Source organism: Nelumbo nucifera, chromosome 1 (assembly GCF_055504915.1).
Source record: "Nelumbo nucifera cultivar China Antique chromosome 1, China Antique-T2T, whole genome shotgun sequence".
NCBI classification, from domain to species: domain Eukaryota; kingdom Viridiplantae; phylum Streptophyta; class Magnoliopsida; order Proteales; family Nelumbonaceae; genus Nelumbo; species Nelumbo nucifera.
The window spans coordinates 13421006-13448462 of NC_142649.1; the positions used below are offsets into that span (position 1 = coordinate 13421006).

A 27457-nucleotide genomic window follows, 5' to 3' on the forward strand; every position below is an offset into this window, starting at 1 on the left:
TTAGCACTCGGAATTTTGGATCTGTCAATAAATTTCAAACACAGAAGTTTACAGGGAAAAGAAAAGAATTCATGTTCCAGTATTCAATTCGTGTGTTTAACTCAAACAAATAACAATCAACTGGAAAAACAAAAAAAAAAAAAAATGAACGTATAAATTATCACATCCAAAGCCATTATGCTTAGGATAGGAACACTAGGACCAAACTCCGTCAACAATCAGTTGGCAAAATGGGGTGGTCCGCTGGAGCACCAGAACCGAGGAACTTGGAGATCTGCAATTAAAACTCAACAAAATGTGCATCCAAAACCATAATATTTTCTGGCACCAAAGAGAAAACATATGATAACAATTTTTAACTGCCAAGCAACATAAAATTGTTGGTGCAATACCTGTCAGACAGCCCTTGCCACCTGGCCTTCTGTTTGAACTTAATAAACGTTGTCCTATCCAGCTGCAAGGTATACCTTAGTGGAAAATGGCAATGTTAGATACATCTAACATTGTATTTCCTTCAAAAGAGGATAAGGCAAACCAAAAATTAGTACAGAACTTGAGAACAAATCTAGCAGCTGGTGAACTGCGTGGAGATGAAGGCCCTTGGATGAATTAATTAGCTGTGGACCAACCAGAAGTGAATTTCCAACAAGATTTGGATGCCTTATAAATCATAAATTATATTAGTGAAAGCACAATGGACCAACATGACCCCAAAGAAGATTTCCATAGATAGCACAAGCCTGCATGGCAACTGGAACTATCAAATACAGATTTCCATGCCAAATATGAAATTCATAACCCCTCTCAGGAGGTTAACCAACTTTCTACTTCAGGCAATCCTTCCATAGTCCTTTCTTGCATGGGATGGTGGTGGAATTGTGGTGATGGGATGCCCGGCCCTTCGTCCTACAATACAAGCCAGTATCATTTAAAATATCATTGGAAGCTTGTATTCTCAAGAAGAACAATAGATGGAAAATATTCTATAATTACATCTATGAATGGCATAGGAGTTAGAGAGTTAAGTACCCCAATTCGTTCCATTGGAAAATGTGCTATTGCCAGGAGAATGTGAACCCCCCATGCTATAGTTGGGTGGAGGCTGAACCTTGTGATGACTCCACTCACCACTACGAGCAAACATTGAGTGCCCATGGTTGAACCGCTGGACAGTCTGCTGTCCCAAACGGCTTGGATAGTTCAATGAAAAATGAGACATAGGATGTGATGAAGGTTTCGATAATGCACGTGGATACCCAGCAAACATATCATGAGCTGAAGGCGGGCTTCCCACTTCTACATGTGAATATGGTTGAATAGGTCCATTTGTTCTGTATACATCACAGAATACGATGCATTTAGTAGAACAAATATAATCTTTTCCAGAAATCTCATGAACCGTACAAGTACACATTACAAGGATAGTAAAATCAAAATGAAGAGTTATACCTACTGCAAGAAGATTCACGGCTGGGTATATTTTAATAAAAATATCATACATGAATGATATGGAAGAACCAGAATAAAATTTGCATCTAACAGAATTACCTTTGGATGAAAGGATGCAATCTTCCTTTTTAAACCAGATCAGATATGACGCTGGAAATGGTAATAAAACTCTGTTTTGGGAAAATCTTTGGCTAGGAAACACATTACTCAAAGATAGATTTCCTTTGTTATACTCTTTTATCTCTTACAACTTGAAACCTATTTCCACGTTTTGGGCTCATTCTTCTAATGCGGTGGTTTGGGATCTTTATTTTAGGAAAGGCCATAAAGAGAGGGATTATGTTTCTTTGTTGGAATTGTCATCCTTACTGGATTCGGTATCTTTGGATTTGTTATATGAGGTTTGTCAGCATCTTCTTCCAGGTTGTTTTCTTGTCTTTCTTGTCTTCATGTCCTTGTACATTCCTCCCATCCTATGACTGGGCCCCCAATTAAAGAGGTATGAAGCAATCCTGTGCTAAGATTATGGCTTTGTTGGGAAGTGGTTCTGGGGAACATTAATACTGTGATATGCTCCAAAGAAGGCCTCAAGTTGCACCCCAAATCTGTATCCCCTAGAAAGCCAGTAGAGAGACTTCCATTTACTAATCACCTGTTTATTTGTGTCTAGTGTTTTGCAGTACTTTTGTTCTCTCTTTGGTTGCAGATGGGTTCCTTCTCAAGATGCAGCCAGTTTGTTGAGCCTAGGGATTATGACCCTTCCAAAAAGAAGGGGTGAAATGATATGGAAAGCCACAAGAGTTACGATATTATGGACCATATGGGAGGAGAGGAATAACAAGTTGTTTAAGGAGCAATACAAACTTCGCATGCCTTAACTAAGAATATCACATAGAAGATAATTCATTAGGTTAAGACAATGGAGATCTTCAGCAGTTTTACAGTTAGATGACATGATTAGAGAATGGGAAGCAATAGATGCTTCCTACATTTTGAAGACCACAGTCCAAGAGCAGTAGGCTCCCTCAATTAATAATAGGATAAAAGTGGATTTTGATAGAAGTTTACTAGGGAATCCAAGCCTCACTGACATTGGAGTGTTTAGGGATGAAAATGAGTCAATTTTGCCTCTATTTTCAGGTCCTCTAGGATATGGAAACTCTCTTACAGTAGAAATTTTAATTTGTTTGAAGGGGATTCTACACTGGTTGTGAGATGGATGAATAATATTAGTCAAGAGTATTAGCTATGAGAAAAAAACAGGAATTTCGCAAGAGAGATGGAGGCCACTTTAGATGGGTTAATAGACTACCAAATGATTTGGCTGAAACCATGGCAAAAAGAGGGGTTTTTTTGGAGGGGAACAACTCTTTTGGGCTTCATTGTATAATAGATGTGACAAAAGGTGGTTCTTTGGGGGCCTAAACTGTAATCTTGTCTTACTTATTATGAAGTATGAAAAGTTAAGTTACCACAGTTACTGATCATATAAAAATTACCTTTGCATGGATAAGCTTGAACTTGTCTGTGCCTGGTTTGAAATGTGGCTTGATCTTCCAATTCCAGCCATTGGAACTGCAGATTCTGCAGCATGCGAAAGGCGCATTCCATTGCTGAACTCAGAAGTTAGATAGCTTACATCAGAGCCATCCTCTTGCAAAAGAAGTTCGTCACTGGAAGAGAAATTTGCCAATCCAGAGTTAAGGTTTGTGCAAGCTTCTTTTACTATTCTTATCGTTCTCTTATTTTGAATAAATTACAAAAATATTGATATTATTTGTGAGCTAAAGTGGGATTACAACAATATATTTTGAATTTTTACCTATAATTGGGATCCCAATCACCAGGATCAGGAAGTGACGAATTGCTTTCAGACTTGTCATAAGCAGATTCTGAAGTTTGTTGCAATGGAAAATTAGAGCTCTGTGCATGTGATCCAGGGGCATTCTGAACAGTTGAGGAATAGCCTGAAGTGAGTCCATTGCATCCCCTTTGCTGTCTCCAGCTTGGTGAATTAAAACTTGATTGCACACCTCGAGGAGAACTACCATGTCCTCGAGAGTTCCCTTCAGTGTGACTACAGCTAGCACCATCACTGTGATGCCCTTGCCAGTGTGGAGATGAACTCTCCTGAGATTGCAGACTTCCTGGATATCCCCAACTTCTTCTTCTGTTAACTTGGCATGCAGCTGTCATTTTGCTTAATGGTGAACCATGAACACCACTACTTCTTGCTGGAGAAGTTGGACCATACTTTCCAGGAGAACCAGCTGAAACCTGAATGTGGGAGCTTGGAGGAGTAAACTGTGAGGGACTAGCACCCAGGGACATTGGTGCAAAATTTCCTGCAGATGGACTGACACCAAGACCATTTCCATGAGAGAGTTGAGATGTCCTTCGCCTAGCATCTGGGCTAGCTCCAAGGATTGGCACTCCACCTTGCGTGTGGATGTTCAAACCCGATGGACCAACTGGAGAATAATATGCATAAAAACTACTATTATCACCATAACTTCCATAGCTGCTTCCAAGTCCAGCATTATCATTATAACTACCATGGCTCCCTAAACTGCCATAACTACTGGCATGACAATATGGAGCCATCTGAAAATGTTGACTGCTCTGTGGAGGACATCTGTTCATGCTTGTAACCTGTAAATTAAATTGATTAGAAATCCTTGTACCAAAATAAAATATAATGACAAACACCACGAGCTCAAACTTGAAATATGACAAGGTTCTGAAACAATACATCTCTGATATAAAAAAATGCTAATAGAAATTAATTTTGAAAATATGCATGCTACAAAATAATGGTCATAAAGAAGAAGCAAGTTCACCTGAGGAGAAAGACCAGCAGCAAACCAATGGCCTCCACCAGGGTGATGATCCACCTTAACATTCTGAGCAACAGGCTGTGAAAAAGACACAACCAAGTAATTGCTCAGATACTTGAGAGAGAGAAAGAGCGAGAGAGTAACCACATTTTCAGCTCCCAAGGAGATGAAAAGAACCAATTGATGCATGTATAAAATTGAGTACTCAACCAAGGCTTAAAACCTCACTTCACTTGCTAATGCATTGTAAGGGAGTGGAAATGGCAGAGTGGGAAGGGTGGCAGAAACAGGTGGTTCTCACAAGAGCTAGGACTTTTGCAGACTGGAAGATTCTAAATACTAAGAAGAAAATCTGATAAAATATTTAAAATTACCTTAGTACCTTAGAGCAACAGGCTGTGAAAAAGACACAACCAAGTAATTGCTCTGATACTTGAGAGAGAGAAAGAGCGAGAGAGTAACCACATTTTCAGCTCCCAAGGAGATGAAAAGAACCAATTGATGCATGTATAAAATTGAGTACTCAACCAAGGCTTAAAACCTCACTTCACTTGCTAATGCATTGTAAGGGAGTGGAAATGGCAGAGTGGGAAGGGTGGCAGAAACAGGTGGTTCTCACAAGAGCTAGGACTTTTGCAGACTGGAAGATTCTAAATACTATGAAGAAAATCTGATAAAATATTTAAAATCACCTTAGTACCTTACCTAATACTTGTTCTATCATAAAAATATATTTTAAAAAATCTGCAATTAGAAAGAAAAAAAATAAATGATAAAGAATAGGAAGTACTAAAGTTACTGTCAGTTCTTTAATTGAATGAATGGCATTAAACATAGAATGGAGGAACAGCATCCTAGCTGCCATTCCCAATTCTGAAGGTAGAGTAATACAATTAGGGGAATTGATAGTTGCTGACTTTGTTTGGGAGATGTAAAGTGAGAAAAGAACTTTACGGTGGGTGCACCACCTAAGGTAAAAGTTCATAAAACAATATAGTGTAAGACAGAGTGCACTTTACCATGCGAGGAGTCTCTGGGGGTGGTTTGTAAGGGAATGTAAATGGTTCTCCTGTGACAAAAGGATGTCTTGAAGCCTGCAAACAGAACTAGATTTTGTATATCCACCACTAAAAAGTAATTATAACTACATAAAAAGAATAACAATAATGATGTTTACTTAATGGTGCAAGACAATAACCTGCAAAGGTGACCACCGTTTTGCTGGATCAAATTCAACTAATCCACTCAAGAAATCAATCAGTGCTAAGCGAGTTCGATTTTCTGTAACATCATCATCATAAAAAAGCTGACAAATATTGGTAAAATGATGCTACAATATTCATCAAGTATGCACCACTGGTAATGCATTGAAAGAACAAGTCACTAACCATTCAAAATCTCCTCTTCAGGCAAGTTTCTTCTGTAAGGGTAGGTTATAACAATTTCCTCAAGCTTCATATGATTAAAATATTCTTTTCCTATTAATGGTTTTTTCTTCTCCCTCTACATAGAAAAAGCAGCAGTGAAGAAGAAAAATGCAAAAGTTAGACACTTCACAGCCACACAACCAAGAATACTGTAGTAATAATCAAGTTTGCCAAATTTAAGGCCTAATAACCAAGTACGTCAAATTTTTCATTATTCTGTCTATTAGATCTATGACTTTTATTCGCGATAAATAACACTTACAGCTTCATACTCTTCTTCAGTCAATACTTGGTATGCACTTCTGCCACCCATGGAGGTTTCATCGTTCTCAAGGTGATATACACTCCCAATACGCTTAAAGAACTTATTTGTGTTTTTTGCCTCCCTTAATACATGATCAGGTGGTTGCCCTCTACAGTTTTGAAAAAGAATACACCAAACCATCAGCAATCATGACACTGGGTGTACAACTTACTGGATGGTGGAGCATTAAAAAATGTGACTTTGTTTATGAATACTTTGCATTTTATTAGAACTAATCAATCAATACTAACTATATTAGGTACTTTAGGTTTATGGTCAACTTACCAAATTCACATATTTTAATTATTCTTTAAATTAAAAACATACTAACATAGATGTCAAGAACAGATAATTCTTGAAAAATACTACTCTAACAAAAAGAAAGTGTAAAACATAAATAAATTAGAATTGTAAAATCTACCACAAATCTACAATTAACATAAATCCATAATCCATTAGGCCTTTGATTCTGCTTTACATAATCATGTTGACTACATGTGTCTTTGTTGCTTGCCATAAAAGAAACACAAAATGTAAACTATTTTAATTTATTTATGTATCACACTTTTTCCTCATATAAATGCATTTACCATATTATGGTCTATGATACATATTACAAGAACAACATTATAAACCTCCAATAGTAAACTATAATATACAGCTAATTCTATTGGAACTATTACAATAATGGTCTATAAATCCTAAATACTGTCACCTTCACAAAAAAAAAAGAAAAGAAAACTAGACTGAACTTTAGCAGGGATCACTAGATGAGGATTGCCTTCCAAACACTGGTGTAGGACCTGATATAATGCATAAGCATTTTTCTTTTTTATTTATATATTTATAACAATAAAGTAGAATGTTTCCGTGTAGTTAGTGTACAAACTTACGGATTCGGTAGATGACTACTTTCTTTGTCAAAGAATGTGCAACAACAGGCTTTGACCATCAAACACAAAATAGGCATGCAAAATAACACAAAACTTGCACACCAAGCACAATGGTCACAATTAAACTATAAGCCTCATAGAAAAATGTTAAGAAATGCTTCATTTTCCTTTCCTTCTGTGTTATACAACTAAAATATTTCAATTATTTAAAAAGAAACTAAATGCATAGGCCAAAATAAGGGAATAAACATTTTTCCAGGACTGTTGTGCTGAAATTCATTTTATTTATTTATTAACTTAATGTTTTTAAATTGTCATTATATTCAGAAATATATTTAACCCAAAAAATTAATACCAAGAAATAAGGTTGTTTAAAATCAACTACAAACAGAATAGAGCAACAAAACATACCCCAGAATTTCTATCATTCGCCTGAGAAGATCAAATTCAGATGCCCCAGGAAACAGAGGCAGCCCTAAGAACAACTCCGCAACAATGCAGCCAAAAGACCACATATCAATAGCAGTAGTATATCTGAATCATGGGTGAAGGACCAAACAACAGGACCATGTTATAGCAGGATTGCTAGTTTTTTTTTTGCTAATTATTATTATTATTATTTTTATAATTGAAGAGGAATTTTATTAACAAAAGATGAGAACTGTTACAAGCATCCCATAGAGAGGCGCAGGCACGACCTCCCTTAAAACTGTAAAGGCCGCATAACACTAAAGGTTAAAAAAATTACAAGGTAGCACAGTACAAATGTTCCCTCAAAACCCCTTGTTTAGCAAGATAATCTGCCATAGCATTTGCCGACCTGCCAACCCACTGTAACCTAACATTGATATTTCTTAATAACCAGCCGACCTTCTTTGAGAGGTTTTTGTATCACCAAATGACTGAGTTCGAGTTTACTTTTTTTTTTTTGGCTTCATGGTGATACACAACGGGGCGTTATGGGGGTAACCCATCCCCCTCCCTTAACCCCCCTCCCCAACCCTGGTGGCAGCTGGATTTGAGCCCAGGTCTCTTCTCCGACAAGTCAGAGATCCATAGCAGGATTGCTAGTTGGATCATCAAGACAATCTTCACATGAGCAACTTGTTTTAGAGAATAAATGAAACCTCCTAGATATAGTATGTTGCCTCTCAATCCAATATAAATATAAAAACATACAAATATGCATATGGTATGTTCATGCATATATGCATATACATACATATACATGTATATATAAAGAGGACAAATCAGCTAATAACAACATTAGTGAAGACTAACTGACACCGCTCAACTTCCATGCAGAAACCTTCTTTGGAGCTCAAAGTATGCATTCTGCTCTTCATCCCTTCAGCATCTAATGAGTTTAAGCCAAAAAGTCCTAACCATGCAAGCTCTTCATAGCACATCTTAAATTAAAAAAAAAGTCTGGACTAATAAGTTGGCCAAAATTCCTAGATAAGGTGGGGAATGAGGCTGAGAAGACTGCAGGAAGATTACATGGGCAATCCCAACTGTGCTCTATCTACTCAATGCTTCAGATCGGTCACGGAATTCCTCCATGTGGCAGAAAGAGATAGGGTTGTCTACAGAACTTCCCCACTTAACCTGATTATGAAACATTTTCCATATAAAGAACATTTCTGAGCACAAACATACAGATATACATAAATAAAAATGTGAAGTTCCAATGTTTTGGAAACCCTTTAAAATCAGCAAGGAAAAGGACATGATCATAGAACCCCCCTCCCCAAAAAAGGGGGAAAAAAAGAAAGAAAAGAGAATCATAGTGCAAATGTAAACTATGATGTAAAATACCACAAGTCATGGCATTTACCCTTCAAAAAAAAGGTAATACAATATGGTATTTAGTATTTACTTAAATGGTCTACCTTTTACTTTCAATAAATGCAGAGAGACCACTAGAAAGAAGATTTACACAATTTATCCACAAGGATACTGATAACCAAGAAGAACTTCGGGAGACCTGTAGTAACGACTCTGCGTAAAAAGGGGGAAATGAAAGCATCAGACAGACGGCAGGCACTACATGATGCATATCTTCAACATGCTTGTAAATCATCCACCACATTATGATAACGATGATAATTTAATAACAGATATAAACCTGAATGTAGGAATAAACCGTGCGATCTTCCATGCATGCTGATCCAAAATCAATAATTTTGATTTCTGCTGGCTTCAAACTGTTAATACAAACTACAATTAAAGTTTAACAAAAAAGGAATATATCCTCCAAAATTTAAATCTCCAAAGCCACCAATAATAATTATATTACCTCGTACACAGAAGAATATTTTCTGGCTTCAGATCACAATGAATGATACCAGCTTCTTTCATCAGAACCAATGCATGCAAAATCTGGACAAACAAATAAACAAAAATGCACGTGGTAAGCACACTTGAGGAAGACCATATATTTGCACAACCCCTAGATTAACTGTATATCAAATCACCCCCAGTTATTTATAAGAAAAACTTTAAAACAGAATACCTGCTTTGATAGTACTTGGACAACATTCAGTGACAACCCTCTAAACTGGTTTATCTTGATGACCTCATAGCTGAATTGCCAAAACATGTTAAAAACAATATTTGAGAAAAATAGAGAAAACAAACCTGATAAAACAATCTTTGAGCAGCCATCAATGTTTTTTAACTAGAGATGTTGAGTAACCTACAGGTTTGCACCAAGCAGCTCAAAGGAAATGCATAGATGCCGTTGGTATACAAAGTAATCAAGAATCCGGACTATGTGATGCTTATCTTCAGGATCAAACTTCTTGTTTAACTGCAAAAAGCATAAATGTTTAGTTTGCATGGAAACAAGTTTCTTGATAACAACCACCACATTTACATATCTGCTAGAACTCGAGTACCGTTGTCAGAATAGAGACTTCAACCAGTGCCTGCTGGTAGTATGCTGGTTGGTTTTTTATGATCTTAACAGCAACATAACTGTTGGTTTCTGAAACCCAGCATTTGGCAACTTGTCCAAAGGTCCCATGGCCAAGAATATCCTTGACAATGTACCTGCATATGTTCAGATGAGAATAACAATTAAATATATAAGGGGCAAAATCAAACATTCAAATGCTATAAACTGCAAGGTGCCAACCAGCTGGTTGGTAAGGTCTCTTGCTGGTCGTAGCAGAGACTTGGGATTGAATCCCGCCTGCACCTGGGTTGGGGGGGGGTTATGGATTAGGGGATGGGCTACCCCCCCCCCCAGGATACCTAGGGAACTACCCTAGGATATATGTTTTTTACTTAAAAAAATCCACCGCCAAGGCGACAAGCCCTGTCACCTAGCCTCACCTTGGCACCTTGAAAAATAGTCATATCCCGGTGTTCTGCTTTAACATCGGAACCTACTACTACAGATTGCTTCTTGCTTCTCCATGATACTGAATTACTAGCAATAAATATGCAACAACCTGATGTAGAATGCTTATCATCTATAGAGCTTAAAAATCTTCAAAGGTATAAGGACCAAAAGATATGGACTTCTATCAAATTGGGTTTCTAATAAACTGATAAAGTTTTTAATAACTTGAGGCACTTCCTACCTCATATTCAACAAGTATAGCTATGTGTATCAGAAAAGGTACACCACAAACAAAATGAAACCATGATAATCCCCAATAGTAGATAAAACAATAGGACCCCTACATATCAACAAATAAAATTTTAAAAGGAAAAAGAAGCTTCTTTCGTTACTTAAAAATAATGGACCTACAGTATTTGTATTTTTTTCTAATAAATAGTCGATAATCTTACATTGCAAACTCAAAGAAATGGACTGAAATAATGAGCATGTCACAATCTTATTTGAGCAACATTCTTAGAAATGAAACTCACTGAAACTACTAAGATGACAGTATGAGACACTAGAGACTTCTGAGGAGGATAGTCCTACGGTAAATTCCATTAAGTTCAAGACCATTCCATCCTCCCCATGCTTAGGTCCTGAAAAAGACATCGATCAACAAAGAAAGTTGTACAAAAAATTTTTTTAAGGCTACTACCGACAGATAAGATATTCATTATAAATTGAAGAACAATTGAAAGCATTATTGTTAAAGTAGCAGATTGGGTGAAAACATTGGAGATATTTGAGCTATTTTTAATTGAAGATATCATTAGAAATTGAGTTGCAGTAGCAAGCTCTTCATCAAGGAAAGCAAAAATGATGAGAATTTGGAGAACACCGGATTTTTTTTTCTGTGAAGCTCAACTTTGATGGAAGCAGCATGGGGAATCTGGGACCTTCTGGGATAGAGCAGTTGTTAGAAGCAATGAAGATAATATGGTTGCTATGTCCCCAAGTCCAGTTGGAAAGGGAGATTCCATATGGGCAAAAAATCATGGCAGCAATCTAAGGGGTGTAGAAAGCAATGGAATTGATGTTGCGCGATCTGGTCGCTCCCTGCTGGAGGACAGCTCAGATGCCAGGTTGATGAGGTCATCTGGTCGAGCTGCAAGGAAACAATATCAAAGTACCCAGGTTGCTTTACCCGGGGTGGGGCACTCCGATGCTTAAGTCAGCGAAGAGTATCTGGATGCTTAGAAAGCATGAATGCAAGAGAGTTGTGAGTGCTAAATCGCACGTACCTTCTCTGATCAATGGGGTGCCTTTATATATGTGCAGGTTGTCGTGGGCTTCACGTAACGCATCCAAGATCTCCGGCCCACCTCTCTCGGAGGTAGTTTCACAATCAGAGTCGGTTTCCGCATAAAGCGATAGAGCTTATCCAGTTGTCTTCGAAGCAAGCGGGACGGGAGTTAGTTTCGTCGATGAGACGACGTGATCTCGGAGGAGTCGGAGGTGATAACCCACTCACAAAGGAGGTCGGATGCCACGTCGTGCAGGTCCCCAACTGGGTCTCAATTAGGTCGGCGGAAGCAGGTCGCCTCTTATGCCAACCTAACCCTTTCTAGGACACGTCCATAGGTCAGCCTACCGAGGTGGGGTCAACGCAGTTAAGGCAGGTGTGGTGTGTCCGAAGTGCTTCTGAAGTCATTGCCCACATGGCGCTGAGATGTTGTATGACGGTTCTAGGGTGTCACGTGTCATGATGTCATTGGAGGGCCAAATCACCCCTCATCAGGAATGTAGGTGGAAAAGTAAATCGTTAAGGATGACCAAAGGTAGTGACAAGCTAGTTGCCAAAGAAAAAGGCCTTATGGATGTATATAGAAGTGTGATGAAACAATTCAAATGGCTATCAAGAAGTACTTCAGTTGCAAGCTCAATGGGTTGAAAGGTCTCTAACTGTTTGGTTGATGTTTTAGTTAAACAAAAAGTCACTAGTAACTGCCTAACTGGGTTTTTGGGCTCAAATGTAGGATAATGACAGAGGCAGCAAGGGATGAGCTCTTATGGGTTTCTCTTATATCTTAAAGGATTGTACCTCTACTATATAATTTTGTTTATATTTTTAATATAATTTTGGTTACTGATAAAAAAATGAGGAAAATGAAGAACAAATTCAAGAGAGAAATCACCTAGTTAAATGTCCCCCTTGCCTGATATATGAGAGAAACCAAGACAAAAATGGGAAGTAAAATAGAAGAAAAACAACCAACAACCAACATTGCCTTCCAATTTTGTTAGAAGTGCCCTAACCCCTCCATATCAACTCTGCCATCACCAATCAAAAGAGGGAAAAAAACATTTGCTATCCTTGCAAAGTTTGGGCCTTTTGGGGCCATTAAAAAAACAGAAGAAAAAGTTACCCCTTCCATTGAGATAACGTTTGGGATCAAAAATGTCTGAGGTACAGTGTTTTAAAAGGTATGGGAGGCATATGCCTAAAGATGAGCCTCTAGGCGAGGTGCCCCCAAAATGCCCTAAGACGTATGCCAATGGCGTTGATGCCTCTTGGGCATATGCCTAAGGTGCTAGAGGTGAATGCTTCATATGCCTTTTGCATGAGGTGTGCTAGAGTCATACACCTCGTGCATACCCCATACAAAAAGACAAAAAGAAAGAAAAGAAAAGAAAGGAAAGGAAAAGAAAGGGGAAGGAAAGGCTTATGCCTCTTATGTTCTGAACTACATCTCACGCCTCCAGGTAGTGGAATGCCTCGCATCATGTCTCCACGTTTTAAAACATAGATGAGGTACTAGAACTAGTAGTACAAGTATCATATTTCCATTCCCCTTCTTTCCCTCCCTAAATATTGTTTGCTTCAAATAGTGATACAACACCCAACTCCTATCACAAAGGTCCATTATTTTCTTGCAGTAATCATACAAGTCCTCATCCAGCACTTTTACCACTTGCCTATGCTTTATCAATACTAAAACAAAGTGATCTATGCTCGACGAATGAAGGATGGCCACCCTACAACTCTCCTCCCCCTTGTACTAAACTACTAATGAATAAACCAATGGAAGACTTAGCATATAAGAGCCAAGATTATGCTGCCTTATGAAATTTTATTCTGGATTAAGACTTGCCGATAAGTCATACCACACATTTTCTCAACCAACTTATATGGGCTAACATCATCAAAGTCCTCCCACTCAACCACATCACAATGATCAATATCTTCTGACAGTACCTGATAGGGGCAAAATAAATTAACACTGGCTTCTCCAACTATGTATATTTCTCACTTCCCTATACAATTGGTACACCCTGGCACTGTTCTGTACTAATGAATAGGCTTCAGCTCCCTATCCTGAATTTCTTTTGTTGATAAAAGAAGCACACAATTCCAGGTAATATCTAGCTTCATGGAAGTGGAACTAACAAGCTATAAAATTACCATTAGATTACCTAGCTCCTACTTAAAAGATGCACAATCCTCCATTTCAGGCTTATTTTTCTTTCCTATGAGATATCCCAATTTTCCATATCCTCCAATACAAAACTTTGCAAATTGAGACCATTTTAGGTAGATGTTTCCATCAAGATCATAATAGTTAATTCGAATATTAGGACTGTCACTGATCAGATAGAAGTTGAACTAGATTTTCAAGAGGCTTTCATGTCCTGAATAGAGAACATCTATAAATTTGCTGTATTAATGCAGTCACAGAAGTTCTCTACACTTGTCTACCCCAGAAAGGGAGCAATGAAATAACAAGAAAACAATTCCCTAACAATCACACTAGCAGACTAGAAATCAGGCTATATGGAAACATGATACACATGATCAGGGAAGACCAAAACAGGTCATACTTTACATACACAACAGCAGGTAGTAAATACAATGCAGAATTTTCAACACCAAGCTCTCAAAACTCAATGAAACCTCATCATATCAATCAAACTAATCTGTATCAGTCCCAATTGCAGAAACCCCTCTGAACTAAAACTTTGATCCAGAAAGCTCAGGCTTGATTTTTTTTCTGATTTTCTCATAAAAGTTCCACAAAAATCATATACTTAATACAATTCAAGCTCTAGCAGAACCTAACATTCACTCTTCAAGCAGTCACACTTGCTGATGTCATCTGAACAGACTAGTGACATCAACAAGGCTCCATGGGAGTAGCCGAGTAGCAATCAACATAAGCAAACCGACGGTTGCTCTGTTACCAGGTTGCAGTAAAGAAATAAAGAGTAAGTGGAGTCAAAAAGTGAACATCAAACACACTCCCCTTCATGTACTTATAATAAACAATGTAAAACCAATCCTCAACAGCTTCTTCATCTTGAATGGATGTTAGTTTTGGTTTTTAAAGAATTTAAAGAAATGCAAAGAATTATTAGAAGGAAAAGGGATAAGAATGTGAGACACCAAAAGAACATTTCTTTTTTTGATATATAATCACAATTATTTAATAATATTTTTTTTGATAAATGAGAGTAGTTTTATTAATTCAAATAACGAAAATACAATCAGCCTAGGAATAGGCACAAGATGTTACCTCCCCGAGGACAGAACCATATACACTAAACATGCCCAAGCCTGAAACTCAATGACAAAGTAGCCCAAAACAGATCTCCCCTTGACACCCCTTGCTTGGCCAGAGAATCAGCCATTGTTGCTTTGTTGTTTGCTTTTAGGAAAGGGATTGGATTTGATTGTATTTTCGTAACAAATGTAATCCTTTGTTGTCAGGGGATCCATGTTTTAGGGTGGATCAAACATTCCAGAAGAGAGAAGAGCGATATTAGTACCATCCGACAGACTTGAAAGAAGTCCCCCACGGCCTAAGTCCACTTGAGACCCCAAATTTCGTAACAGAGCCAATCCCCGAAACTCCTAGTTCGGGAAGACAGTAGGAAAATTTACAAGCCTCCATCACCAGACAAATCAAGCTCCTCCTCTCTCTTCGAGTCAGACAGCGCCGATACAATCAAAGATACAATCAAGGGCAAAAGATCTTTTCTCTAGAAAGGAAGTCTGGGGAAGTGTAGAAATACTTGAACAGACAGATCTTGTTAACCCTGAGTACGGGATCGACTGTGAGCCAGCAAGCCTAGAAAGAGATCAAGGACGAGACTCACGTTCCTATCCCAGAGTTTCCCCTTATCTTTCCTCTCCATTGCCTGTAAACTTTTCTATTTCTTCTTCTAATCATGGTTCTCACCTTACCTCCCCTCTTTGTCTTCCAGGTTTGAACGAAGAGCTCTCCCAACCAAGCATTAACCCAATCTACCAAGAAAAGTTGGACAACGGGCAACATAGTTCAGATAGACACAGAAGGGAGGTTATTCTAGAGAAAGGCATTATTGAGAGGGCTAGAAAATTGGGGATAAGTGAAGAAAAGGGAACTTCACACAATCAGGCTCCAAAAACGGGGAAAGATGGAATTCAGAAGGTTGAGTTTGTGAAAAGTGGCAAGAACTCTAAAAGGGAGCTAAAGAGACTTCAATGGGGATTGCTAGATCAAAAGACAACAGGGCATAGGGCGGACAAGGGAAAATCAGTGATCAGAGCTCAATGAAATTATTAAGTTGGAATGTTAGAGGGTTGGGAGGCCAACTAAAAAGAAGTTTGGTAAAAGACACCTTGAGAAGAGAAAAACTAGATATAGTCATCCTCCAAGAAACAAAAAAGAAGAAGTGGACAAGAAGCTTTTGAGAGCACTTTGGGGAATTTGTGGAAAGAAATGGGCTGTTCTTCCTGTTTTAGGCACCTCAGAGGGAATTATCCTAGCTTGGGATGAGGAGGAGGTATCGGGTATCGAAATAGATAAAGGAGAGTTCTCAACCTCTGTACATTTTACCAATAAGAATGATGGATTCAGCTGGATCTTAACTGGAGTATACGGACCAAATGTTCCTACAGATAGGCAAAGACTCTGGGAAGAATTGGACACTTTACATGAGTTTGATGAAATCCTTTGGGTCTTAGGAGGCAACTTTAATGTAACAAGGTTCTCTCAAGAAAACTCCAATAGAAGAACAGCAACTAGAAGCATGAGGGACTTCTCCAAATTTATCTCAAGACAATCTTTGCGACCTTCCTCTCCATAATGGCCAATTCACTTGGTCAAATCTACAAGAAAACCCAACAAAATGCAGACTAGATAGGTTTCTGGTAAATTCAGATTGGGCAGAAAAGTTCCCAAATCTTCTCCAAGAGATTAGACCTCACTGCACTTCAGACCACTGGCCTTTAGTCCTGAGAACAGATCTGGTCCTGAAAGGTAAACCCCCATTTAGACTGGAGAAAATGTGGACTTTACAAAAAGACTTCCACAAAAACGTAGCTTCCTGGTGGGAGGAATGTAGAGTAGAAGGCTGGGTTGGGTACAGACTGTTGCAAAAGTTGAAATTCCTGAAAAGAAAACTGAAATCCTGGGGGAGAGAAGAATTTAAATCGTTTGCAGAGGAAAAAAATGCCATCCTTTTGGAGTTGGAAGATATAGATAAAAAGGAGCAATTAGGAGTTCTGGATAGAGAAGGATTGTACACAGGAAGACAGATTGTAGACAGCATTCTAATTGCAAACAAATTTGTCGAAGACAGAAGGAAGAGTGGAAGGACGGGCCTCCCTGTGAAACTAGATCTTGAGAAAGCCTACGACTAAGTAGATTGGGACTGCCTTCTCCAAGTCCTGAATTTGAGGGGTTTCGGAATGAAATGGCTGCAGTGGATGAAAGGTTGTATAAGTTCAACCTGGTTCTCGATCATGATCAATGGAGAGCCCAAAGGTTACTTTAAAGCAAGTAGGGGCCTCCGACAGGGCTGTCCTCTTTCACCCTTCCTCTTCACTTTGGTAATGGATGTCTTTAGCCAACTCATGGAGAAAGCCAGAAGCCTTAACTTAATCAAAGGTTTTGAGGTAGGAAGAGATAACATGCATGTCTCCCATCTCCTATTTGCAAATGATGCCATCCTATTCCTCGAAGCAAATTTGGAGAACATTATAAATGTAAAAAGAGTGCTTCAATGTTTTGAATTAGTCTCTGGGTTGAAGGTAAATTACTCAAAGAGTGGCCTAGCAATTATAAACCAAATTGAAGAATCCCTCCTGGAAAGCTTCAAGGAAACTCCGAACTGCCGATTGGAAAATCTCCCCCTATCTTATTTGGGCTTGCCCCTTGGTGGGAATCCAAAAAATCCAAGTTTCTGGGAGCTAGTGATGGAAAAATGTGAAAAGAAGTTAGCTACTTGGAAACGCTGCTATCTCTCTAAAGGGGGTAGACTTACCCTCATTAAGGCTTCCCCTGCAAACATGCCCGTCTGTTTCCTTTCAGTGTTTCAGATTCCTGCCAAAATCAGATCACAGATTGAAAAACTTCAAAGAGATTTTCTATGGGAAGGTGGAGGTGATAGAAAAGGGCATCTTGTAAATTGGAGTCAGGTCTGCAACCCAAAAGAGGCTGGAGGGTTGGGAATCAGACATCTAAAAGAGAAGAATAATGCCCTCATTGGAAAATGGCTGTGGAGATTTCCCATTGAATCAATCTCCCTTTGGGCAGCTATCATCACTAGCAAGTATGGGTTAAATGCAAACAGTTGGGACTGCAATCTCCACTCAAAACGATTAGCTTCCTCAAATCCCTGGAAAGGTATCACTTCCATTCACAACCTCTTTCTTTCTTTCATAAGATTCAGGGTGGGTAATGGAACCAGAATAAAGTTCTGGACTGATCTGTGGTGGAATAATTCCACATTAGCAGAATCTTATCCTAGGCTTTAGAACCTTACCCTAAACAAAGATGCAACCATTTCTCAGTGCCTCCCCAATTCTCCCAATGAAAGCAACATAAACTTGAGACTCAGAAGACCCTTAAAGGAACCGGAGATCAGTGAGATAACTGACCTCCTCCTCTCTCTTTTAGAGAAGTCTACATTTCCCCAAACTCCGAAGACCCCCGAGTCTGGAAACCCCACCCTGGAGGTGAGTTCTCGTCCAAGTCTTTCTTCGAAGCTCTGGTTGCAGGAAACCGAGACTGTAACTTCCCTTTCAAGAAGATCTGGTGCAAGTTTGTCCCCTCAAGAGTGAGTTTCTCTGTTTGGGAGGCTTGTCTACATCAAGTAAACACTTGTGAGCTACTACAGAAGAAAAACCTTGGAAGGCTTTATATCTCCCCTCATGTCTGCATCCTCTGCCTCTGTGAGGGAGAGACAGCTGACCACCTCTTCATACAATGCCAGGTAACCAACAACATCTGGAACTACTTCCTACAGCTAGTTGGATATAGTTGGGTGGCTCCTAAGCACCTTTAGGAACTAAATTTTCAGTGGCAAGGAAGAGGTCTGAGCAAGAGAAGTTAGGTTTACTGGCTAATAGTGCTTCATGCTGTGCTCTAGGGAATTTGGGAGGAAAGAAACATTCGACTGTTTGAAAATAAGGTAAAATCTAAGGGTGAGATGATCAATTGCATCACTTACCACTGCAATTTGTGGGCTTCCAGCTCAGAGGAGTTCATAGGAATCAATGTTAACGACCTTAACAGGAATATGTATAACTTTCTGATCTCCTCCACTCCTATTCCACTCCGCCCCCCCCCCCCCCCCCCCCCCGAGTTCCCTCAACAAGAAGGGAAGGAACTTGGACTCTAAGCTTTGATGGAAGTGCTTTAGGTAACCCTGGAGTTGCCGGCATAGGGGGAATCCTAAGAGATTAAAATGGACTCACCTGCTGGGTATACAATGGACCGATTGGGATAGCTGACTCCACAAATGCAGAAGTGTTAGCAGCTCTTACAGGGATTCGCCTAGTCGGCAAACTGGGTATTCAGAACTTCTCCATCGAAGGTGACTCAGCAAATATGATAAAATGGTTAGGACAACAGGAGGCCGGATCATGGAGACTTAGTCACTTTTTAACAGAGGCAAGGGACCTATTGGCTCCAACGAATGTTTCTCTGTACTGGATTCCAAGGGAGCTAAATGCCATTGCAGATGGTTTAGCGAAATTAGGTGTCATTCTGGAGACCTTGTATTGTGATAAAATTCCACCTGTGTAATTCTCAGGGGTCTGGCCCCTGTTTTGTATTTGTACACCCTCTTGTGTACCAATCTTTCCTTTAGTGAAATCAGTTAACTTCTTTCAAAAAAAAATATTAGTACCATACCAAGAAACTAAGTTGTCAAAGCGACGCCTAGGCGACAAGGCACACTTGGAGGTTCGTCTTGCCTAATCGCCAAGCAGTTTTGTATGTTGTGTTATAAAACACTTTTATATTTTTAATTTTTTGAGATTATAATTATAAAATAGACATTATTAAACTTGAATGTTCATTTTGTGTGTTTATATACTAATTTGTTTTTATTATTTTCTTATTTGTAAGGGTTTAATCAACACAGACATTGCTAACTGCTATATTGAGCCCTCGAAGACTTCAAAACCCACGCCAATAAGTAAGGAAGAACTTAATTTTGTCTAATCCAAACCTCAACCAATAAGACTGTTGTATTTTTTTTTCGAATTCTTCCAGACATTGCTAACTTCTTCCACCTTTTCTTTTCTTCTTTTCCTATAACAAAAATAGGGGTTCAGCCCCTATATTTTTCGAATTCTCTTTTCTTTATTCTTTTTCTTCCCATGAATATGTTGATTTCCTATACTTCAACATGAAGTTTATATTTTCTTATGAAAATTATGGATAATTATTAAGGAAATATGGTTATGGAACCTAGGGAACTACCCTAGGATAAATATTTTTTACTTAAAAAGAATTGATCGCCTAGGCAACTAGGCAACAAGGTGCCCCCGTCGCCTAGCCTCACCTTGGCACCTTGAAAACTATGCTAGGAAAGATGTTCAATTTTTTATGCTCAGGGAATGAAACCCCTTCTCACTGCATTAATTAGCCTTCCTTTCAGTAGACAATCAGAAAAACAACATCTACAAGTTCAGATAGTTGAAGGTTGAGGGTTGAAACTTTTGCATGCTATGCTGAGACTTTTTTTTTCCATTTCATTGGTCAAGCTGACCAGACGCTTGCTATGTTGTAGATTGCTATCAGTAGAAGATAATAATTAATCACCCTTTCCAAATACAGAAAGCAAAGATACATAAACAACTGAAAAAGTGGAACTTCAATCCTTTGTTTTGCATACACAATTCAACTAAGCCATAACCTTTTATGATCCATATTGAAATTTTTTTAGGGACATTTCCAATGTAAACATCAGGAAAAAAAATAAGATAAAAAGTGTACAAGTATCTAGAGAAAAACAAAATGGAAATAAAAAAAGAATGTTTAATTATTAAGTAATGGTAACAAACCTTCTTTGCGAGTCTACATTGACCAAGACAAAGTTCACAGTCAAGATTAGATCCGAGTTTGCATTGTCATAACCATCATTTAGCACTCCAACAGATGGACTTGTGAGGTACCGCTTTGGGTTCAATTCTTCAGAATACTTGAATTCTAGATTGCATATTTGATAAGTCTCAACTATGTCCCTGGTTAATCTTGCCACAAGCTGGTCAAGTGACAAAAAATATGGTTAAACAAGGTAATGTTTCAACTTCCTTACAAATAGAAAAAACAGAATGAGCTACGCTATCATGAAACCCAACTTTCACTAGATGACCATCACTTCAGTGTGACTATATACATACATACATACATACATATATATATATGCTACTACAGACAAGTGGCTGCCTATCTTCTCAAGAAAGATTATCCAGAGAGTGGTTCTTTCCACTCTCGGAATAAGTGGGAGTAGTTCACTCCCCAAAAGAAATATTCACTTCAGACACATAGCCACTTATCAAATAAAAACCCCACTCCAAATAACCTTTCTAATTCAAATAAAAGGACTCCATCTTTTAAATGAAATAGGTCATCAATCACAAATTGACCCTGAATTAATTATTTTAAATTGAAGAAGAAACCCAAATCAGATTTACCACTTAAGCATAAGAAGCAAATCTCAAGCTAAATAATAAATGGTATAGGACCTATTAAGGTGGGTTAATTACACATAAAACCTGATTTGATATCTTAAATGAAATAAGAAATCTATATACAAAAAATAAAAATCATTTACCAAATAATCAAATAAAAAACCTAACCAAAATTTACAATATAGATAACAGGTGTCAATCATGTAGGTCAAATTATCTAGTTACATATCAAAATGAGGTCAACAACAAAAAAACAAGGAACGTCTCAAACATTACCAATCAGAACTACCATAGAAAAAAGAGGTACTCTTATATCTTATCCTCTTTATGGTAAATAAAAATTACACTAAATGAAAAAAAGGATTTAAAGTAGGCATGGTAAGCACACCAGTGCAGTTGGACCAGTGACCCAGACACAATCCCAGTTAGGGTCAACTTCCACTGACCCATTGATCTAGAAGGAAAAGAAGTTCAACCTCGAGGCCAGGTTTTAAAACACTGAAGCATAACAAGCAAAGGTAAAGAGGTTTCACTTTACAAAAAGGAAACAGAAAAAATTTTTAGAAATATGAATAAGAAAAACAAGAAACAACCAAGACCACTAGCTAAACATCATTTGTCATGATATATCATGATATCCAAGGTAGACCAAAAATCAGCACTCAACTTTCTTCTATCAATACCTTCTACTTCTTGATGCACTAACTAACAAATGCTTGCCTTCAAAAAAATGTGTCCATTCCTTTCCTTTCAAACACCCCAACAAACCCCAAATAGAATGATGCTTGAAACAATTTTCTACAAAAGATTGGCTGCTTAGAAAAATCTCAAGCAGCTGACTAGGACTGAAATTTGTACTTCTATATAATCCAAGGAAGAGCAAAAGCTTTCACCCTAGGAAGAATTGGTTTCTAACCGGGTTCTTCCAAGCCTCTATAATTGGAAGTTGTGCCACCTGATTCCAACCCATCCTTTCCACCAGCTAGCATCAACTGAAGAAGGATCCACTTTAGAAGATTCCAACCCGCTTAACAATTTAGTACATTCTTCCAATTCTCTAACAATGGTCTTCTAAAAACCAGGGGAAGACATTGATAAAAAAAAAAAAAAAAACCAGGGGAAGACTATCTTCTCCCTTCTTTCAAAGCATCGGCTTACAATAACATCTTCAGTATCTGTACAATCTTTGAAAATTTTTAAAAAGTTAGCCTTCTCCCAGTGTTGCATGGACAATGACATGTGAGATTGGGCCGGGATGCTGGGTGGAAGAAACTAAATTTTGATGGCAGCTGTTTGGGAAATCTGGGGCCATCAGGCATTGGTGGGGTAATAATGGAAGAGAATGAAAATCTGCTAGCCATATTCTTAGGTCCTATTCAAAAAGGTGATGTGGTGAGTTGAGAAATGAAGGCAGCAGTGTTTGGTGTTGAAAAAGCCAAAGAAATGGAGATTGATAGGTTGATTGTTGAAGGGAACTCAAAAACTGTTCTGAATTTGGCTGAAAAAAGGGGAGGGAATTATTTGGCGGTTAAGGAATGAGTTCAGGCGCTTCAAACAGGCTTCTAAAGACATGGTAATTCAAATAAGATGGATTAGAAGATCAGCTAACAGCATGGCTGATGGTCTAGCTAAGCAAGGAGTTCAAAGACAACCTATGTTTTGGGCTATGTTCTAGTTAGTAGGATATTTCTGTTGGGTTACCCTTTGGGCTGTGTTGTAATTAAAGAAGGGATTGTCTTTTGTGTTTGCTTGGGGCTGTGATGCATTTAATGGGGCAATGTGGACTGCCTGTACGCTGACTCCGCCCACAACTTCTTGTTGTACTTGATTTTCCTAATTAATGAATCTTTCTGTGTTGCTGATAAAAAAAAAGAGTCTGACTCGCAAGACAAGAAATCATGGACTTGTGCAACATCTGTGGAAAAGTATATACTGCTGTAATACTTCATATTTTTTGAATTTTTACATTATATACCTGCAAAAATTGTAACCTTTGTCATTAAGTACTATTTCGCATGAACGATGGCATTTATCTTGTAAATTATCTGTTCATGTATGTCAAACAAGCTAGAGATAAAAAGAGAAATGTTATGTAGAAGTGCCTCAAAATCCATTAAGTGCTGGACCCCAATACATGTCTGACACAGATACAATGTCCATTTAGGAGAATTTGAAGAAATACCCAAACGGGAAAGAGATGCAACTTCAGAAAGCTTATGACTTTATTCTTGTAGAGAAAGATGGAGAAAAGCCCAGGGAATCCTTGACAGAAAGGTTTATCCCCCCCCCCCACCAGCAGCCTTTACAAAAACTAACTATGTGACCAAATGCACAACATGCCAAATAAAAATGTGGTACATCTTCAATAGCTTAGAAGGGCAACATAATATCACTCAAGAAGCTGCTCTAAAGTCCCAACACTTCCAATAAAGGCCATACTTGGTATTAATAATGAAATAGCAAAGAATATGGCATTCAAAGGAGAAATCATTTGAAAATCCAACTCTTGTCACAGGGGAGCATCCAACTCTTACGAAACATCGATTGCCAAGTGCCTACCTATAGAGAACCTAATAGCCAACATTATAAGAAGAAATCATTTTTCTAAGAGCTTCCTAATGATCCAAGCACCGTTACTGCAGCAGCTTCCTAATGAACCTAATAGCCAACATTAGTAAGGAAAGGCCTGGTTTGGGGGACCGAATCCAGAAGTGGAAATGTATCAAAGATGAAACTGTGACGTACTTTTCCTCAATTAAACAATCCTATTTTAGATTGAATATATTCATGTTTTCAATGAAATTCCAAGCACCGTTACTGATCAAATAAAATTGGAAGCTGCAGGAGGTACCAACTAAGTTAGGGCAGGAGTTAGAAGTTTCCAAAGAACTGGAGTTCTATCTGCAGGTTTTCATAGAAATCTTAAAAATTGTCAGCTAACAGAGATAGATGGATTAAAAGGGCCATTATCCAATGATGGTCCCAGCAATCTAGGTCTTGAGAAGAGTAGACTAGATATGGACTTGACCTTTTTTTTTCTTCTTCTTTGCAGAAGTGATCATTCCATACACTAACCTGCAATCTCATGCTTGTCATCCCAACATTTTACCAATGCGCCAAGTAATGGCCCCTTGAGAGATGCATGCATTGCAAATCCTAATAGTTGGTTAGCTTCAGCTTGTTTTGTAATGGTGAGTGATATCCCTAGTAGAAAACCATAGATAGTATTCTCCACAAGAAAAGTTGTTGCCTTATCTCTTCAATTGCTGACTATACCTACATGAATGAACACCGGTTGCTTATAATTTTATGTGTTACCAAACGAATGGTTTCATCCATGGCCTCACTCATCAAGCATTAACAGTTTTCTTTTGAACTAGTGGAAAAATGGTTTCATCTCAAACCACCAAAATAACTTTATAGCGATACCCTTCTAGTGTCATGAATTATTCATCAATAACTCCACAAGGATCATACTTTTTGCTCATCACATGGACCATTCTCCTTTCCCATCGGCATGAAGTGGAAAAAACGTCATTACATAGGGAAACAAACAATTGAGAAGGCGAAAATTTCTCTTTGATGGAAGCAAATTTCTTAAGACAGTTTCGTAGCCACATAAACCTAACCTGAGAAAGCTAACCGTACTAAAATCGGCACCTCATAAAAGACTAGTACCAGGGGTATTCTAACTTATAAGTCAAGTTCCCATACCCTGTTCATGGCAATCGCTCGACCAAGGTATGGTTAAAGTTGATCATGGAATTACTGAAAAACCCGTTAAAACTTTACCCAGTTAAGGCTATTAAATCAGAGAGTTCAACTTGTCCATATTCCAAATGGTACCAAACACCAAAATTTTCACAACCAATCACCTATATGTGCGAATATGAAAATCCACGCAGGCTAGTTTCACTGAAGAAGAAAGTAGAACACAACAAAAATAAGAAACTTTTTTACCAATAACCCGAAACTGCTATAAAGGAATCACTTACAGGTCTTTTAACTACAACCCGCAGAGTACTAGATTTCTGAGAAGTTCCAGCCAAAGGAGAATAACGACTGAAAGCTCGACTCCTGCTCGGACTCCAAGGCAGGCTCGAGCAGTGTTCTCCCTCGTCTGCTTCCTCTCTGGCTCGAGGTCCATCTTCCTTGCTACTACTGGCTTCATCCATGACCCAACCAATCAAGCTCCAAATGTCGACAAACTCACTACCCCCAATACCCCCATCGATCAACTAACTTACAGAAATTCACAACAATCCATTAAATTAAACAGACACACCTGCCGCCCCCTATCCCACCGGCACTAATCAACCACGAAACTCCCCAGAAGATTCCAATCCCATCTTTGATCAACAAATACCCCAAAATCAACCATACCATAAACGACCATAAACATACAAGATAGAATTCAAAGACCCCAATCCGATCAAACTACAAAGGCCGACAAATGAAAAACAATAATTTGATACAACAACCAAAAACATCAAAACCCAGTAATTTTCAGATCCTTGGGCGGCAAGCGATCGATCGAATCGCAGAAACAAGCATTCAATGCAAAAGGAAGTCGATTGAGGGCGATTGAAGATGGAGGGAATCGGAGCGACGACTATGGAAAATCCTCCTCTCCGTCTCCTCCTCCGAAATGAGAGAGATTTTTGGCTTTGGCCAGCGGCTGACAGACGAAAGCTCACCTCCCACCCATTTATACCCTCGACTTAACTCTGGTTAATCCAAACCTTTGGCCTAACCCAGCGTCTAATGTCCATTGGCTGGTTTTTAATCGTGTTTGCTTAAGTGCTGCTTTAAGCTTTTGATTTTGGGTGGATTTAGCCGTCGGACGTCCAGCTCCTGAGCTCCGGCCCAGAATTCTTTTTCGACCCCAGAAGACCTTCACGTGGCGCCAGGTTATAATGGATATTGGATGTCTATCTATTCGTTCAGGTACCCAGAAGTTTCCTTGCGCGCCACGTGGCAAAGTTTCAATTTATTGGCTTTTGTCCCTTGTCTGGCCCAAATGTGAGGGGTCGTCTAGGGAAGAAGTCTAGGTGGCCCCATGAGACCTTTAGTTAGAGTGATGAATACCGGATCTCTCGTATGAGATGGGATAATGTTCTTGGGTAGATTCCAATCTGACGATTGAAGAGTTTTCCATTAGCCAAATTGAATTGAAAAGATAAGTTGTAGGTAAGACTGTTAATGGGTCGGGCTGATCCGAAGATTGGGACCGATTTTGGTTGTTCCAAATCGATTATATACAATTGTCTATCTATAAGATGTCTCTTGTAGGTATATTACAAAAATACATTTTGACATAACCTATTTGTAATATTATTATATTATGATATCCAATTTTGCCAATATAATAAATAAGTAGATTTATTGTAAAATTAGAGGCTAAAAAGTATTACCGTCAATTATAGTCGCATCTTATCAGGTCAAACGCCAATTAGACATTTAGACCCCATTCCGAACTGAACTGGTTCTGCACATTTTCTTATCATGACGGGACCGAATTGGTGCTAGTGTGCAAGTTAAATCTGTGCCAACATTTAGACCCCACTATTCACCTACCTCATTGCTCCATCCTAGAGCATCTCCCCATTAGTAACAACACAAAATATGAGAGATGTTTTCGATGGACAGTTTTGTGAGGTTGGTGTGAGGAATAGATCCGAACTAATGAGTTGGTTTTACAAGATGCCAATTGGCTTGATAAGGATTGGTTGTGGCAGAGACTTGGAATCGAATCCCATCTATATCAGGGTTGGGAAGTTGTGAGTTTGGGATGGAATGCCCTTATTGAATAAAATAAAATGAGATCATTTTAATGCCACAAGGCCAATATATCAAGTTTATTGTATTTATTGTAGTAGTAAACTAGTAATTGTTGTTTCTACTACTCCTCACATCGTTATTGTTGTTGTTGTTGTTATTGATGATGACAATGATAATATGGTTTACTATATTGGCTGTCCAAATCCTTATCTGTACACATGTTATGATTTACAATCAGCACTTATCCATATATATACAACTAGTGTAAGAGCACATATGCACTTGCATGTGTGCAAATATTAACTATATATGTGATATATGGCATTTAGATTTAACTCTTATGACATGCAGAGAACCCAAAGCAAGTATCCACTTTATATAAAAATAAAATAGATAAAGTATACAAATACATATCAACCCCTCATAAAAGATGACCATCTGAGTTGAAATTACATTTCAACCTATT

General features: G+C 38.4%; 1 protein-coding gene across 2 annotated transcripts; it reads right to left on the reverse strand.

Annotated features, from left to right (window-relative positions):
* On the reverse strand, nt 1–25895 carry LOC104610320 (dual specificity protein kinase YAK1 homolog). 2 transcript variants are annotated; one of them, XR_737425.3, is made up of 19 exons: nt 25206–25895; nt 20581–20780; nt 9811–9964; nt 9613–9722; nt 9426–9495; nt 9210–9292; nt 9039–9117; nt 8871–8911; nt 7322–7444; nt 5976–6126; nt 5675–5789; nt 5485–5567; nt 5306–5380; nt 4290–4364; nt 3272–4101; nt 2949–3122; nt 1030–1331; nt 393–906; nt 1–274 (listed from the first exon to the last, which is right to left on the reverse strand). XR_737425.3 is itself a non-coding variant. In XM_010276880.3 (18 exons), the coding sequence occupies exons 1-18, from the start codon at nt 25383–25385 to the stop codon at nt 830–832; spliced, it is 2922 nt and encodes a 973-aa protein (XP_010275182.1). In that variant the 5' UTR covers nt 25386–25895; the 3' UTR covers nt 1–829. The 2 variants fall into 2 exon arrangements, 1 of the variants encoding a protein (XP_010275182.1); XM_010276880.3 differs by having other exon boundaries at nt 1–906.
* Nucleotides 25896–27457: the final 1562 nt, after the last annotated feature.